At 38.8% G+C, this 13,994-nt stretch overlaps 1 protein-coding gene across 1 annotated transcript in view; it reads left to right on the top strand.

The window, feature by feature from the left end:
* The first annotated feature begins 801 nt into the window (after window positions 1–801).
* snd1 (staphylococcal nuclease and tudor domain containing 1) overlaps window positions 802–13,994 on the top strand; it is a 139,592-nt gene continuing 126,399 nt past the window's right edge. Inside the window, exons 1-6 of the mRNA XM_062517759.1 lie at window positions 802–1,016; window positions 3,088–3,237; window positions 6,023–6,143; window positions 6,756–6,837; window positions 9,953–10,113; window positions 10,897–10,988. Of these exons, the coding sequence (XP_062373743.1) occupies window positions 939–1,016; window positions 3,088–3,237; window positions 6,023–6,143; window positions 6,756–6,837; window positions 9,953–10,113; window positions 10,897–10,988 (684 nt within the window). The 5' untranslated portion in view covers window positions 802–938. The remainder of the gene's footprint in view (window positions 1,017–3,087; window positions 3,238–6,022; window positions 6,144–6,755; window positions 6,838–9,952; window positions 10,114–10,896; window positions 10,989–13,994) is intronic.

Consider the following 13,994-nt stretch of genomic DNA (forward strand, 5'->3'; position numbering starts at 1 on the left):
AGAGAATGGAAGATGGAGGCAGCAATTGGCTGGAGGAGTTATTCCAGATGGGCAATAAGGTAGACAATTTGTGTGCTTGTCGGAACGTTAGCATTACAACTGTTTAAAACCAGACGTTAACGGTAGGCTACGCTAGAACAAAACTAAATGTAACTTAGCAGTAACTTAGTGTAACGTTGTCCAAATGAGTAGATCACTGTTAGACGTTTTTGTTGTATTATTGCATGTGGATTGGTGTGCGTACCATAGCATTCATTCCTGCAGACGCCCCTTTGTAAGCTCTGTCACAACCTGCCTGTTATTTCAATTGTTTTGAAATAATTGACAAGTCCCCCGAGGATGAAATTCATTCAGCAGAGGTAGAGGTGTAGGCCCCTCACCCTGGTTGTATTTATTATGTAGGCTATGTAAACTATGAATCAGTGGAAAGCCGGTGCACTGAGCTGAAAAACGGCAAATCCAAAACACACTTCTTGCTCTTGACTTATCGCTGAACGTACGCAGCCAGTGTAGCCAGTCGATAAGTAACAATACGCTTCTAGAACGCGACGTAACGTAACGCATCAAGTGTAGCCCAAGTGTTAGTGTCAGTAAGTCACGTGATTTGTATAGTCGTATTATAGGACTACTAGGCTACAGCAAATAGCCTACTGACTGTATGCTGACGTGTCGTACCTCTCCAAGTACCGGATGCTACTATTACAATTTCTCTACGTCATGAGGTAATGAGCCTATTTAACTTAGCGTGTGTCTTTGATGACCCCGGAAGAGTAATAGTTTGACGTGTACATTCAACGCATGTGTCCGTATGCTTCCGGTTAAGCTTGTTTGATCAGCAGTGCTCAGTCTTTTACCCCTCTTGGCTTTCAGTGAAACAGTCACATAGGGCTCCTGGTTCCTCACCTGTCTCCCCTAACGGTGAACTTAAACCCACGGACATGGCATCGTCGGTCTCGGCACACGCACAGTCTAACCCGGCTCCTGCTCCGGCACTCCAGAGAGGAATCGTGAAGATGGTAAGACCATATGGACACATAAAGTATTTGGCTAAGGAATTGCTAGCTAGCTAACGATAATTATATAGCAAATAGCGGATAGTCAACGGTGGATCGCAAATTAAGCTTTTGCACCGATTCAACCTCTATACCTCTAGTTAGTAGTTAGAAAGACTTTCATAAACTTTTCATAGACGTATAAATACACTCCTGCCAACGTAGGAGACATCACTCCCTCAGTTTCATGGCTAATGTCAGAGTGGATTGAGGCGAAGTAATCAAAGATCTCTGCTAACGTTATGCTTGGGAAGATTCAGCATTCCAAACAGACTGTTCAAGACCAGCAAACGTTGACGTGAACTAGAACTCTCAAGCTTCACACAGTTAACATGACTTTAACATTAAACATGATAGCGTATCCAACCCAGTTATTTGAATGCTTAACGTTACTTTGTCAGACATGGTTCCTCTCAGGATTATGACCTTTGAGACGTCACCACTTCTGTATTCCTTCACTTTGTTCAAAACTTCAAGTTTGATAAGTTACCTACCTTATACCAGTTTCTAGCGGTCTGTTGAGGGACATCTATTGTAACGCTGTTTTACTATGTTAACGTTACATTACCATTCAGTGATATTACCTCAGAAATGTCTGTTACTGATGCTGCAGATTCATAACTCAGCAGCATGTTCACTGATTTAACGTTAGCGTCTGATATGCACACACAACGAGAATAGTACACAACTAGCATAGCTTGCTAACCCCAATCAAAGTGGTCCATGCCTGACGTTAAGCCAAAGATGTCTCCCAGCGACAGCAAGCGCCCACGGACCAAGTTTTTAGACTAGTTCTACATTGTCCACGTAGAAAATACCTTGCACCGTCTGGACAGTGCCATGGACCACCAGAGGATAACGCTGTACCATGGTCAAAGTTCATGAGCTGTAGCAGCAATTCCGTTTGCTTTTTAAAAGACTACTTCGTGCTAGAAGAATTCATACATTTTGGTAGTCAGCCAACATCTGCCATACTTGCCGTTATAATCTGAAATCGTTTCAGACGTTCATCAGAATTTCATCAGCTGGAATCTGTGCATAATTGAACGGAATAAAGTAGAAATGGCTTCATGCGCTGAGATAGCGTCTCAGGGTTAGGTTAGTCAAGAGTTTCTCATGTTTACTTTTCCCGAATCTTGAAAGGACTGTTTGAGGCTACAGCTGGAAACTGACACGTAGGCCTAATCTCGCAGCCTCTGAGCCTATATCTCTGTACAGCTAGCCATAGCTATACATTTTGAAGCTCAGAAACACATTGTTGTGAAGGCTAGTTGATTGCAAAATGTGAAACAGTGTCTGTATGCTTGTGAATTAGCATGGTATATGTGTGTATGCTGTGATATGACGCTCGGTACAAGTTCTACTGCTAATGAATAGCATTTGTTTCTTGGTTTGCTTTAGCTACTGTAGTAAAGCATACATATTGAATGTTCTTTAGTGGAAATAGACGAGCATATCTTTCATGAAATTAACCTGTAGCCTAAGTGTGAATATAACAACTGATGATGGTGATGGTGATGGTGATAATGATGATGATGATTAAGTTGATGATGATATTTTTAATGTAAAAGGTTGATGTCGTCTTGATAAAGCATTCTGTAAAATAAAAGTAAACAGACCCAGCATGTGTTACATGGATAGCCATGCATGTGTTCTTCATACTACTTGATTAGACTACCCAGCCTTTTGTGACTAATGGCCAATGTTGCCTTTACTGTATGTAGAAGAAAAAAGAAATGTCAGAAAAACTTCATAGCATGATCTCTCTTCCTGTTAGCTGGTGATGGCATGGAACTGACAGGGAATGTTTTTTTTTCTGTTCTTGTTGTGTTAGCTTAAAGGTGAGATGTTTGCAACTACATGATCTTTTCTCAATCCTGTTGTAATAGGCCTAGCTCACAACCACAATTGATGAACTGTGATGAGGAAGTGTCCTACTTGTGATTGCCTTAGATTGTACTATATTAACTTTATAGCACCAGTTCTACATGCTAGAAGAGCTAACATACAGCCCTTCTTTGTGGAAATTTCACAGGTGTTGTCTGGATGTGCCATCATTGTTCGGGGTCAACCTCGAGGTGGACCTCCCCCAGAGCGCCAGATAAACCTGAGTAACATCCGGGCTGGAGCTTTGGCCCGCCGAGCTGCCCAGAGCCAGCCAGATTCTAAAGACATTCCAGATGAGGTAATTGTTGTATTTACATACACTGCCGTTCAAAAGTGTGGGGTCACTTAGAAATTCCCATTCCACTCCATTAGACAGAATACCAGCTGAGATCATTTTTTTTTTTTTTTATCAGGGCCGCAGTTTTCAGTTTACATTATGTTCTTACAGTACATAATTGCAAAATGGTTCTCCAATGTTCTCAGTTAGCATTTTAAAATGATATCAGGTTAGCAAACAGAATATGCTTTTGGAATATTGGATGAATGGTTCCTGATAATGGGCAATGTAGATATTGCATTAAAGATCAGCCATTTCTTTCTACAACAGTCATTGACAACATTAATGATGAAAACAAGGACATTTCTGAGTGACTCCAAACTTTTGAACAGTGTTGTATCTATTTAAGTGTCAGCATATCCTTTATCTTTGTATCACTTAAATATTAAGAACTATTAATGGTAAGGCATAATGCCTTCCTGTTAACTTTGGAATCAGTAATTAATCTACTGTAGCATCTCTGCAACCAGTTCATAGATTGTTCTATACATACATTACAGTCTATGAACCAAAAAAAATCGCACATAGTCATATTTCTTTGACTAGAATCGCTTGTGCAAAAGCTATGGCTATTGTTTAGGCTGCAGAGAAACTAATGTAGTACTGTGTGATTGATATGTCTTATTGCTTGGATTGTAAATTTCCCTGGAACTGATGTCTCATCATGTGTTTATATATATATATATATATATAAATATATACTGTATATATATATTTGCTCAAATGTTAAGTGCAGAATGATGTAGAGGAACACTTTATTATTGTTATTATTATTATTATTATTATTATTATTGTTTATGACTCAAGACAGGTTTCCTTTGCAGGAACTAGCAGACTGTTTTATGATCATGGAGACAGAAAAGGACTAATTGCCAATTATTAAACTTATAGCTATTATTGTGAAACTTATTGCAAAAATATTGGTTGTCTTATTAGGCCTAAGTAATCTAGAGCTAATGTTTGTGATGTTCAATGTTTGTTGTAGCTGGATAAATGCACCATTACATACAGTATGATGTGGGGATTGAAGAGTGGAGTGTGTGCACCACACTGGATAGACAAAAAGAGCAGAGCAGCGGACTACAGTGGACTACTCCTGGTTTTGGAGAATAACCACATCTGATAAATCTGTCTGTTACTTCACACATCACAGTGTAAGGAGGGATAGAAGGATTAGTAGGACATCACTACATCACTGTCAAAACATGATTAAGAAAAACTCATTCATGCCTCGTTCTCCAGTAGGGATGATTAACTTACTGTAATAGACTTTTCACAGGCCTTCCTGGAAAGACCATAAAACAGCATTAACTACTTATCAGACATATTTCAACAATACACACCTGTCAGATCTCAGAAGATATGCTTGTTGGTAAAATCTGCTTTCAGAACCAACTTCCAGTTGTAATTAAAAATATCAAAACGTCTAGACTTTAAAACCAAACTGTTCTCAGATACCTTCTTCTAACGGATCAAATCCACTTACGTTTGATCTGTGTTTTGTTTCCCTTACCCATGGACTTCACAATCTACTTTTGAAACTTACTTACTTTTAAAACTATTATTATTACTTTTTTATTTTTGTCCTTTTACTATTCCTCGCTTCTGTTTATGTAAAGCCATGGGTGGGTAGCGTACTGCAAAATCTATACTCAAGTAAAAGTGCAATTACTCCCTTCAAAAATGTAAAAGCAAATATTCCCATAAAAGGATGCAAAATATCATTTTATGCCTGTTTGCTTTTCTCGTCTTCTGTAGGCTTATCACATTGGCAACCATATTTACCAGCTCAATTAAAATATATTTTATTTAATGTACTTATTATTATGACACCCTTCTGTAGACTATCTTGTCATAGCCAGAATAAGCTTTAAGTGGTTAAGAATTAAAAAGCAGTCACTTCTAATCCATTGGCAGCTTATTTTTCTGCATTGCATTGCTAGAAGTCTGGTTATAACTTCACCATACAGAGAATGTCACTTAAAAAACAATAGCTATATTGTTACATATAGCCAAGGCATGTCCACTCGGACCGAGCAGCCGAGTATTTTCTTTTCTCGGCTAACTCTCTCAGCTTTCTTTTTCGGCTAGGTTTTTCAAATTTGTTTCGATGAAGTTGTAGGCCTACTTTCCTTGTCCAATGTGACTGTTGAACAATGCTGGCTATAAATGAATATAGGTGAATGTTTCTGTGTCATATCTCTCGTCTTGTTGCTACTCTCGCAGTCTCACCAGAAGATGCAGCAGCTGGCGGGACGTCATTGCCTTAACTGAGCTGTGCGATATACAGAACCTCTACTTCCATTTAGTACGCTAAAACATGGTCTGATTCTACATAGGCCAGTCATTGCTTTTATAATCGCAGGGCAATGTAACAATGTATTCTGAAGCCCTGTTTCTCTTCTCCCAGGCCGGTGTGCATCGAGGGAAGGATTCGCTTTTCTTCCTCCGAAAATAAACTTGTACTCGTAACGAAAGGCTTTGAAAATGTAGTGGCGTAAAGAGTAGATTACTGGCTCAGAAGTACTTGAGTAGGAGTAGATGTACAGTTTTGAAAAAGGTGTATAGAAAGTTTCCGTTCTTCGTGTGTGTTTACTTGTAACTTGTTAATACCCACCCCTGTGTAGAGCACATTGAATTGCCTTTGAAATGAAATGTGCTATATAAATAATCTTTCCTTGCCCTCTGTCCTCTGTAGTGGCATGCTGTGTCTATTTCTCAACAGTACTTTTCTTCTGTGTTTTAGCCATGGGCTTTCCAGGCACGAGAATATCTGAGGAAAAAGTTGATTGGAAAAGAGGTTTGCTTTACTGTGGAGATAAAGACTGCCCAGGGGAGAGAATATGGCATGGTCTACCTGGGAAGGGGTAAGATATTGCATTGGTAAATAAAATAATTGACATGTTGAAATGATCACTCAGTCAGGCATCCAGTACAACAGCCCCTCTTGTTTTCAACCAAGCAGATCAGGTAGATGACTGTTTACTCTGGGGATGTATTCATTTGTATTGTTAGATTTTATGTTGGTATTTGTACCAGGTGATTTGTATGCCTTATGCTGAAGTGTCTCGATGAAAATATAACTATGCCAGACAGCAGAAGAAAGTTAATGCTTTATCTGCATGTTTTGAAGACTTGAAACATATGCTGTGTTGGATGTTTAATCAAGTTTTCGCGTTTGTGTAATCGTGACTCCGTCTCCATCATCATCATCATAATCAAACGGAGATCTGTACACATGCCCACTTTCCTGTTAAATACTACTGACAGTCTATAGTGACTTTTTTATCCATTAAATCCCTTATGCTCCTGGTAAATTATCAATATTAGAAATAACCCTCAGTAGTATCTGTCACAAAAGCATTAATGTTAGCCATTGTTAGAAGTAACGGACTACTCTAGGGACCTGAAACTGACCTTCCCGATCTCTCTATGTAACAATTTTTTAATCAACTTCTCCTATTCCTTGTCACCCACAGACACATCAGGAGAGAGCATTGCTGAGTCCTTGGTGACAGAGGGTTTTGCCACAGTCCGAAGAGAAGGCATCAGAGGCAACAAGTGAGACTAATTTTGTTTTTTATATTGCTACTGTCTGTATGAGTTCAAATACTCTAAGAATACTGTATATTAGAACAAAGAAGAGGGTGTCTTGCTTGGCTCAATCATTTCTTTTGATCATATCTACCAGCAGATGGCAGTGTTGTTCAGCTCATTAACCTCAGCTGTTGGGTGTTGAAAACATTCAGCCCAAACATACCTACTGAATATCTGTATTTGGATTTGCTCTCAAATTTCCCCTCCTGTTGTAGTGTGTTTTGCTGACCAGATATCTAAAACGTTTAGGTAGGAACAGTGCCGATCATTACCTCTAATGACCTCTATCTCGCTAGTCTTTCTGCTCTCTTCCTGTCCCTCACAGAAACACAGTTGATTTGATTTAGATCTGACATAGATTAACCCCACTGACTGTGGAATATGGCAGCCCTCCTCTTATCTGCCCAAGTAGAAAATAGACTCTGATTAATGATTGAAAAACTTCTCCTGCCATGCATCTCCAGCTAATGATTAGTCCCCTCTTTGTGCAACTGACTTTTCTGTGACTATTGGTAAAGACACAACAGGCATCATACTTATTCATTAAATTATTTGTACTGCCAATGAAGGTGTTTGGTATTGTACAATTTCATTAACATTTCATGCTCATAACATTTCATCAAATTTTTGGCATAAGAGAGCGGAGTTGAAAGCTAAATACTCAACTACTCAGTATTTGGACATGAACAAAGCTGAAAACTAATCAGTACACTGATTAAAATTGTAGTTATTATGAATAGTGCCCAATGAGCCATGTCCCCAACCATTTTGTTGCTCTGTTGAAAATTAGTCTACATGTAAGTGCAATACCAGATCCCAAAAACTTTGTTTGTAATGAAAATGGAATGAAATATGTGAGTCTTTTGTAAAAATATGTGAATATTTTCTCGGTGTGGACATGAAAATCACAGATGTTTGACTTGAATAATTAAGTAGATTGGTAAAATGCCTGTCACCTTGGAAGTTTGCTGGATGTGTAGTCTCAGGCCCAAAACATGAATTGTCTCCAAAGCAGAACTCACCGTATTAAAAAAAAATATTTATCAGCTTTGTTTAAAGTCAAGAAATGATTGCATTATTCTTACAGAAGATACCATACTGTCTCCACCAGTCGTTATCCAGTCCTGGTCCCATGAAAGACACTATTGTGATCCATTTTTTGATATGTAAAAATCAGTATTCTTTCCTACAAGAACATGATTTGATTGATTGCTGTCAGCTGTCATATCCTGAATCCTAATTCTTCTAAATGGTTGCACATATACTTACTTGGCTCACTTTTGGAATTCTGTCACTGCTACAATGCTTTCTCTATTTAATTGTTTTAGCTTTGGTGGCAAAGCTCTGATTGAAGGCTTTGCTTCCACTAAAACCTGAAAGACTGATCTTTCTGCCAAATATTGAGTTACTATAGACTTAACAACTGTTCAGTATAGTTAAATCACCTGGTGAGTTCATGGAGTGAATTTGAAGAGGGGTACCCAAGCTGAAGTGCTTGGAATTGCACAACTGGTAAAAGCCCGAGAGGAGTGGCATTTCTTGTACAAAAAGCATTGCATATTTCTGCATATCAAGAGATTTGAAGCAGAATTGGTGTGGATGGTGCTGTAGTGTCTTGGGCATCTGTTCCCTTCTCCAATTAGCAGCACACTGCTCCAGAACCCACCGCCTCTGCTCTGTGTGCGAAGTGTGTTTTAATTGAGTTCCTCTTTCTCTCTTTGTTTTTGTACTGCAAAAGAGTGAGAGGGATTTGCAAAGAGCCCTTTCAGAAGGCATGTAAGCCTTCTTATCCTCACTGTGATAGGACCTCATTTAAAATCTTTTGACAAACTTCAGCAAAATTGTGCTATACGGTGGAATTAATTGAGACATAAGTTGGATATTGATTTACAATTTGGAGGAGTAATGAAAAGGCCAGGATCTCAAGATGTGTCTTTGTGGAGTCTTTCTGATTGCACACTGAGTATAGCAACACAAAGCAATGCAAATCTCTTGAAACATAAAGCACTTGTTGTAAATGGTGTTTAAAGATTTCAACTTCAGTTCAAGTTGTATACTGTACCATTGGTTTATCTTGATGGGTTGTTATGATTTGCTGGAGCACTGCAGTAGGAAACCTCATTCGCTTGCTTGGATATGTTTGCAAATTACACAGAGAATCAAGTCTGTTCTGAAAATATACAATATGTTGTCGTATTTATTTCTTAATAAAAAATCTTGGCTGGAAAATATGAACTCGGTATGCAAAGGCCTTTACTTTGTTTCAGACCATAAGATTATTTTAGTCTATTCAGACTGCTTTACCAATCTGCTGATGCATTTCAGGGATCTATTTGGTTTTCTTACATTATTTATATACACAGACATAATAGTGCTGCTTGAACGTTTGTAAACCCTCCAGACATGGTCAGTTGTTAAGTGTCATTTTTTATATAAAAAAAGGTGAAAATAACCTTATCTTCATTAAAACTACATCCAAATCCCAATTTGTAAAGCTGACCCTCCAAATAATAGACGGGAACAAAATAAATGTATGTATTTGTATTATATATTCAACAGAAGTGGTTTAGCTCACACAAACTCAAAATATAACATATGCAAAACAGTGAGCAGAATATAAGCATGTCTGCATTTGACATTTTTAACAGATTAAAATGACATAAGCCTAACCGCTGTTTTGAGTCAAGGCTTTGTGTTTAGTCTATTGAATGACTATAGATAGATAGATAGATATAGATAGATTTATATTCTGAATTTTCTGAAGTATGAAGGTATGCTTTGCATGTCCTCAGTGGCGAGTAGGATTGACAGATGTGTTGCTTTCCTCTTTGTATGACTATTCCACAAAGATGATTGACAGACTATCAATTTTGACATTATGCTATCTTGCAAAATGTAACCTGTACCCTTATAAATGTAAACTTTATGTTTATTCTTATATATATATATATATATATATATTTTAATGGCTTGTTTTGTAGAGCCAAGCATGTACAGTACTTCAATTTCTGTTTGTCATAACCACAATGTGTGTTTGTGTTTGTTTTTTTTTGTTTGTGTGTTGCCTTGTATGCTGAAGTCCTGATCAGGCCAGGCTGTGTGATCTGGAGGACCAGGCAAAGGCTTCTAAGAAGGGCCAGTGGTCAGAGGGGGGTGGTTCCCACACCATCCGAGACTTGAAATATAGCATTGAGAACCCCCGTAACTTTGTGGACTCGCTGCATCAGAAGCCTGTCAATGGTGAGGCACTTACCGCCATTCAGCTATGCAGTATTCCATTCAGCTCTTCAGCTATGCAGTAACTCCACTCTGCTGTGCAGTACCCGTCCATGCAGTTTTTGTAATTCAGCAGACACTCAGATAATCTGAAGGCTGTGTTTCATCCTTGATGAAGTCACACATTTTTATTGTTTGTTTATTTATTTATTTTGTTTGTTTATTGGATAAGGATACAGATAACAAGATTGAATACAGATAAGAAGAGCAAACAATACAAATAAAAAGAGCACATGTGACTAGGTGCATATTATCCATATTATTCACCTTGCTGCTTAGTTTTAGTATGCACATAGAGGAGTGTGGTGTCAATGGCACCTTTCCAGACGGACCAGCAGAGCAAATTGCTCTTAGCTCAGAGCTCTGTCTGGGTTCACCCAGGCTATAAAGGCTATTGCCATTTGAAATCAACACACAAGTTAGGAAATGGTCTTTAACCAAGGGTCCAGGCTGCAACCTTTTTTTTTTTTTTTGCATATACCTGATCTTTCATTTGACATTGCCATTAATACTTTGGTCAGCCATTTATTTGCCTTTATGAACTCCAATTAGGGAGTGAAACATAACAGAATGTGTTAATAATGTAGTAATAATGTAAATACAAAAAGGATGTATTGATGTATGCATTACAGTATAGGCATGCATATCACACTTACCAGTACCATCAGTGTTAAATTGGTTTGTTCTGAAAAGATTGATTGTTACAGTGGCTGTATGAATATATCTCTCTTTCTTTACTCTTTCTAGCCATTATTGAGCATGTAAGAGATGGCAGTGTGGTTCGAGCTCTTCTCCTACCTGATTATTACCTGGTTACAATCATGCTGTCTGGTGTCAAGGTAAGTTAAAATCACTTGCTTGCCATTGGTTATTTCCTGATTTCCTTAGAATCAGTCTCTTTCTAGTCCTCCCCTTTATAGCCCTTTTTCCATTAAAAAGTTAATTAGCTTAAAAACAATGCACATCAAAAATTTTGTGCGACACATACGATGGAAAATTACTTGTATCGCTGTAACGTCGGTTTTGGTGGTGGTGCTTAGCAGACGCTTTTGTCCAAAGCGACATACAAACAAAACAACACAATAGTTACAGGAGCCTGATAAAGTCCCCTTGGCCTTTGGAATTCAAATAACCCCATGTCAACACTATACCCTTAACATACTAAGAGTTTGGCATGCTTTATGTCAGTTATTAGCTGTTAGCTAATTAGCTGGTTTCATTCTCATTGAGCTCAATGCAATTCAAACCAGCTAATTAGCTAACAGCTATTATTCCACTGCTCGGCTGAGTTCCCCATTGACCTGCGTTCTATAAGGGTGTGCATTAACTTTAGATATACGCACGGCTATGAAGTAGTTCCATTGTTTTTGACCGTATCAGTCCACTTTTCTAGACGGAACGTCCCTCCGCTTCGCGTCGGGCCGTATCACCGTCTAGAACGTGCATTAACTTTGAACTAGAATGCATTTCCCGGTGGGAAGTGCGAAGTGTGCTTGCTCAGACGCGCCGCGACAGCGCCCGGCAGGAGACGCGACCGCTCGTCCTCAGGTCAAAGCGCCAAAGTTTGGCCAAGACGCAAAGCTGCTTCGAGTTTGGCGGCGTTGCCCTCGATTGCCGAATTCTTACACTGACGTGAAGGGTTGCCTAGGTTCATCAGTGGTATGTCCCAGAGCACCTCCAATGTAAAAATGTGGATGTCATCCCAAAGACATAAAGAGATACCGTATGAGACAAAATGCATTTTTGCTAATTGCGACGCCCCCTAGTGGCCAAATTGCACCAAATTTACTGAGGTTACTTTGGATGGTGTCCAAAATCATCCCACCAAATATGGTCTTGACACCTCAAAGCGTTTCCGAGATTTGACCTCACTTCCTGTTTGGAGGCTTCGCCATCGAATTTCATTGGCTGCCATGGGCGAACGCTTTGATGTATGGAAATGAAATGTACACCTCTAAGGTCTGTAGACCTTGTGTTGAATTATGTATGAGTTGTTCACGAGTAGCCAGCATGAAACACGTAACCACTGAAAGAAGGAAGGAGCCTAAGGAACTAGGCATGTTTCTGGAACAAATACGAGTAATGTCAGGAGTAGGGCTGGGATAAACGATTATTTTTCAAACGATTAATCTAGTGATTATTTTTTCGATGCATCGATTAATCTAACGATTCATTTTTTCAGTTCGATTTCGATTCGATTCGATTATCGATTATCTCCCCACTAATTGACTAATTGCAATATATACATGTTGATTTACATATCTGAATGAAATAAAACATTGCAATGTATGTTTATTGCTCTTAAAATTCCAAAATGAAAGACTATGCAAGTGCAAAGTAATGCATTCTAAGTCAGAGGTAGCATTCAATAAAACCTTGAAGCCTTGAAAACACTGGGAGTGTTGTCAAATTGAAGGGGACAAGATCCCAACTGTCATCAATAAAATGACAAGTTAAGTAGGCTTATTTTGGGACTTTGGGGCCATAGGGCCCACCTACACATACTGTATACCCCCATCAAATCATCATTATGATTTTATGCTATTTTATGCATAATTTTTATGCATAATTATTATTATGCTGCATTAAGTGTACTTTCACTTCAAAGCAGTCAATGTTTTAAATGCTAACATTGTTCACAAAAAGTTTGTGAAAAAATCAGAGACCTGCTTTAGTAATGTAAGATACAGTATAATTACAATAGCTTTTGCATGGTTGCATGATAAATACAGTACTTCTGAAAACAACAGCAATAATATGGGTGCTATTGTTTTGGGATGTTTCCCTCATGCAAGCATCAAACTCTGGTAGGCAAATGGAGACAAAATTGACATGCTTTTTAGTGAAATTCCATTTGAATCTCTGAATGTAAGGATTCAGGAAACACGTACCAACTTTAGTCTATGTATTACGGCCGAGCAGATAGGCGTAAATCACTGATCTGGAGACTTTTAGATGAAAGACTAAAGGCTAAAGGCTACAATCTTTTGACCATATTCAAATTTGACTGAACTATACTCTGCTCTGTATCAAGAATCCACGTTGTTCGATTAAATGTCGTTAAATAATTAAACAGCAGGTTGAACGGAACTTGCCACCAACGTTATCGGTTAGTTTCAGTTTCTATCGCGCAAACACGCACATGCATGCATTCAATGAACGTTCATACCAACACTTGTGTAATTGTGTTGCTGTATTCGAATTAGCAAGTATTTCCTCCTGATTGCTGAAACTTTTGTTTTCTTTTTCTGTCGGGCCGCGGTTGCTTCATCAATTGCGCAGCAAATTATCAGGTGAAGCACCGAGCCTAATTTCACTCCACGCCTCACAGACCAGCAGTCTCTCTACATTGCGGACCGGTGCAGCTCCGTCCGCGGCCCATAGTTAGAGAAACGCAGTAGAGGAACGAGTGCGTGCTGCAGTGCCTTGCACTTTTGAAATTCTGAGGAGTCACTCACGTTGCCGCCAACCTTGTTTTGATTTTGACGACGTGTCGATTTGCATATTTTGAACCGACGTATTTTTTGCGTCGAACTAATCGGTTAAGTCGATGCGTTGTCCCAGCCCTAGTTAGGAGTATTGCGGGAACATCTGCTGTTTACTCACTGTTGAGTAAGTTGCAATGTGTTATAGCCTCAAATTGATGGTAGAATAAACAGGACGAATCACCTGTTCAAATGGTGTAATAGGATGAAATTTGGTGTTGATATGTCAAAGCAACCAGGCTGTTACTGGTTACCAGGCTGTAACGTTTCTGAATATGAAATCGATTTTGGATTGGTTGCATGTGATAAAAGCTATGCCATTCCTGTCCAGACAGCATTCATATTCAGAAATACTGTACA

Source organism: Sardina pilchardus, chromosome 17 (assembly GCF_963854185.1).
Source record: "Sardina pilchardus chromosome 17, fSarPil1.1, whole genome shotgun sequence".
In the NCBI taxonomy this organism is placed as follows: Eukaryota; Metazoa; Chordata; class Actinopteri; order Clupeiformes; family Clupeidae; genus Sardina; species Sardina pilchardus.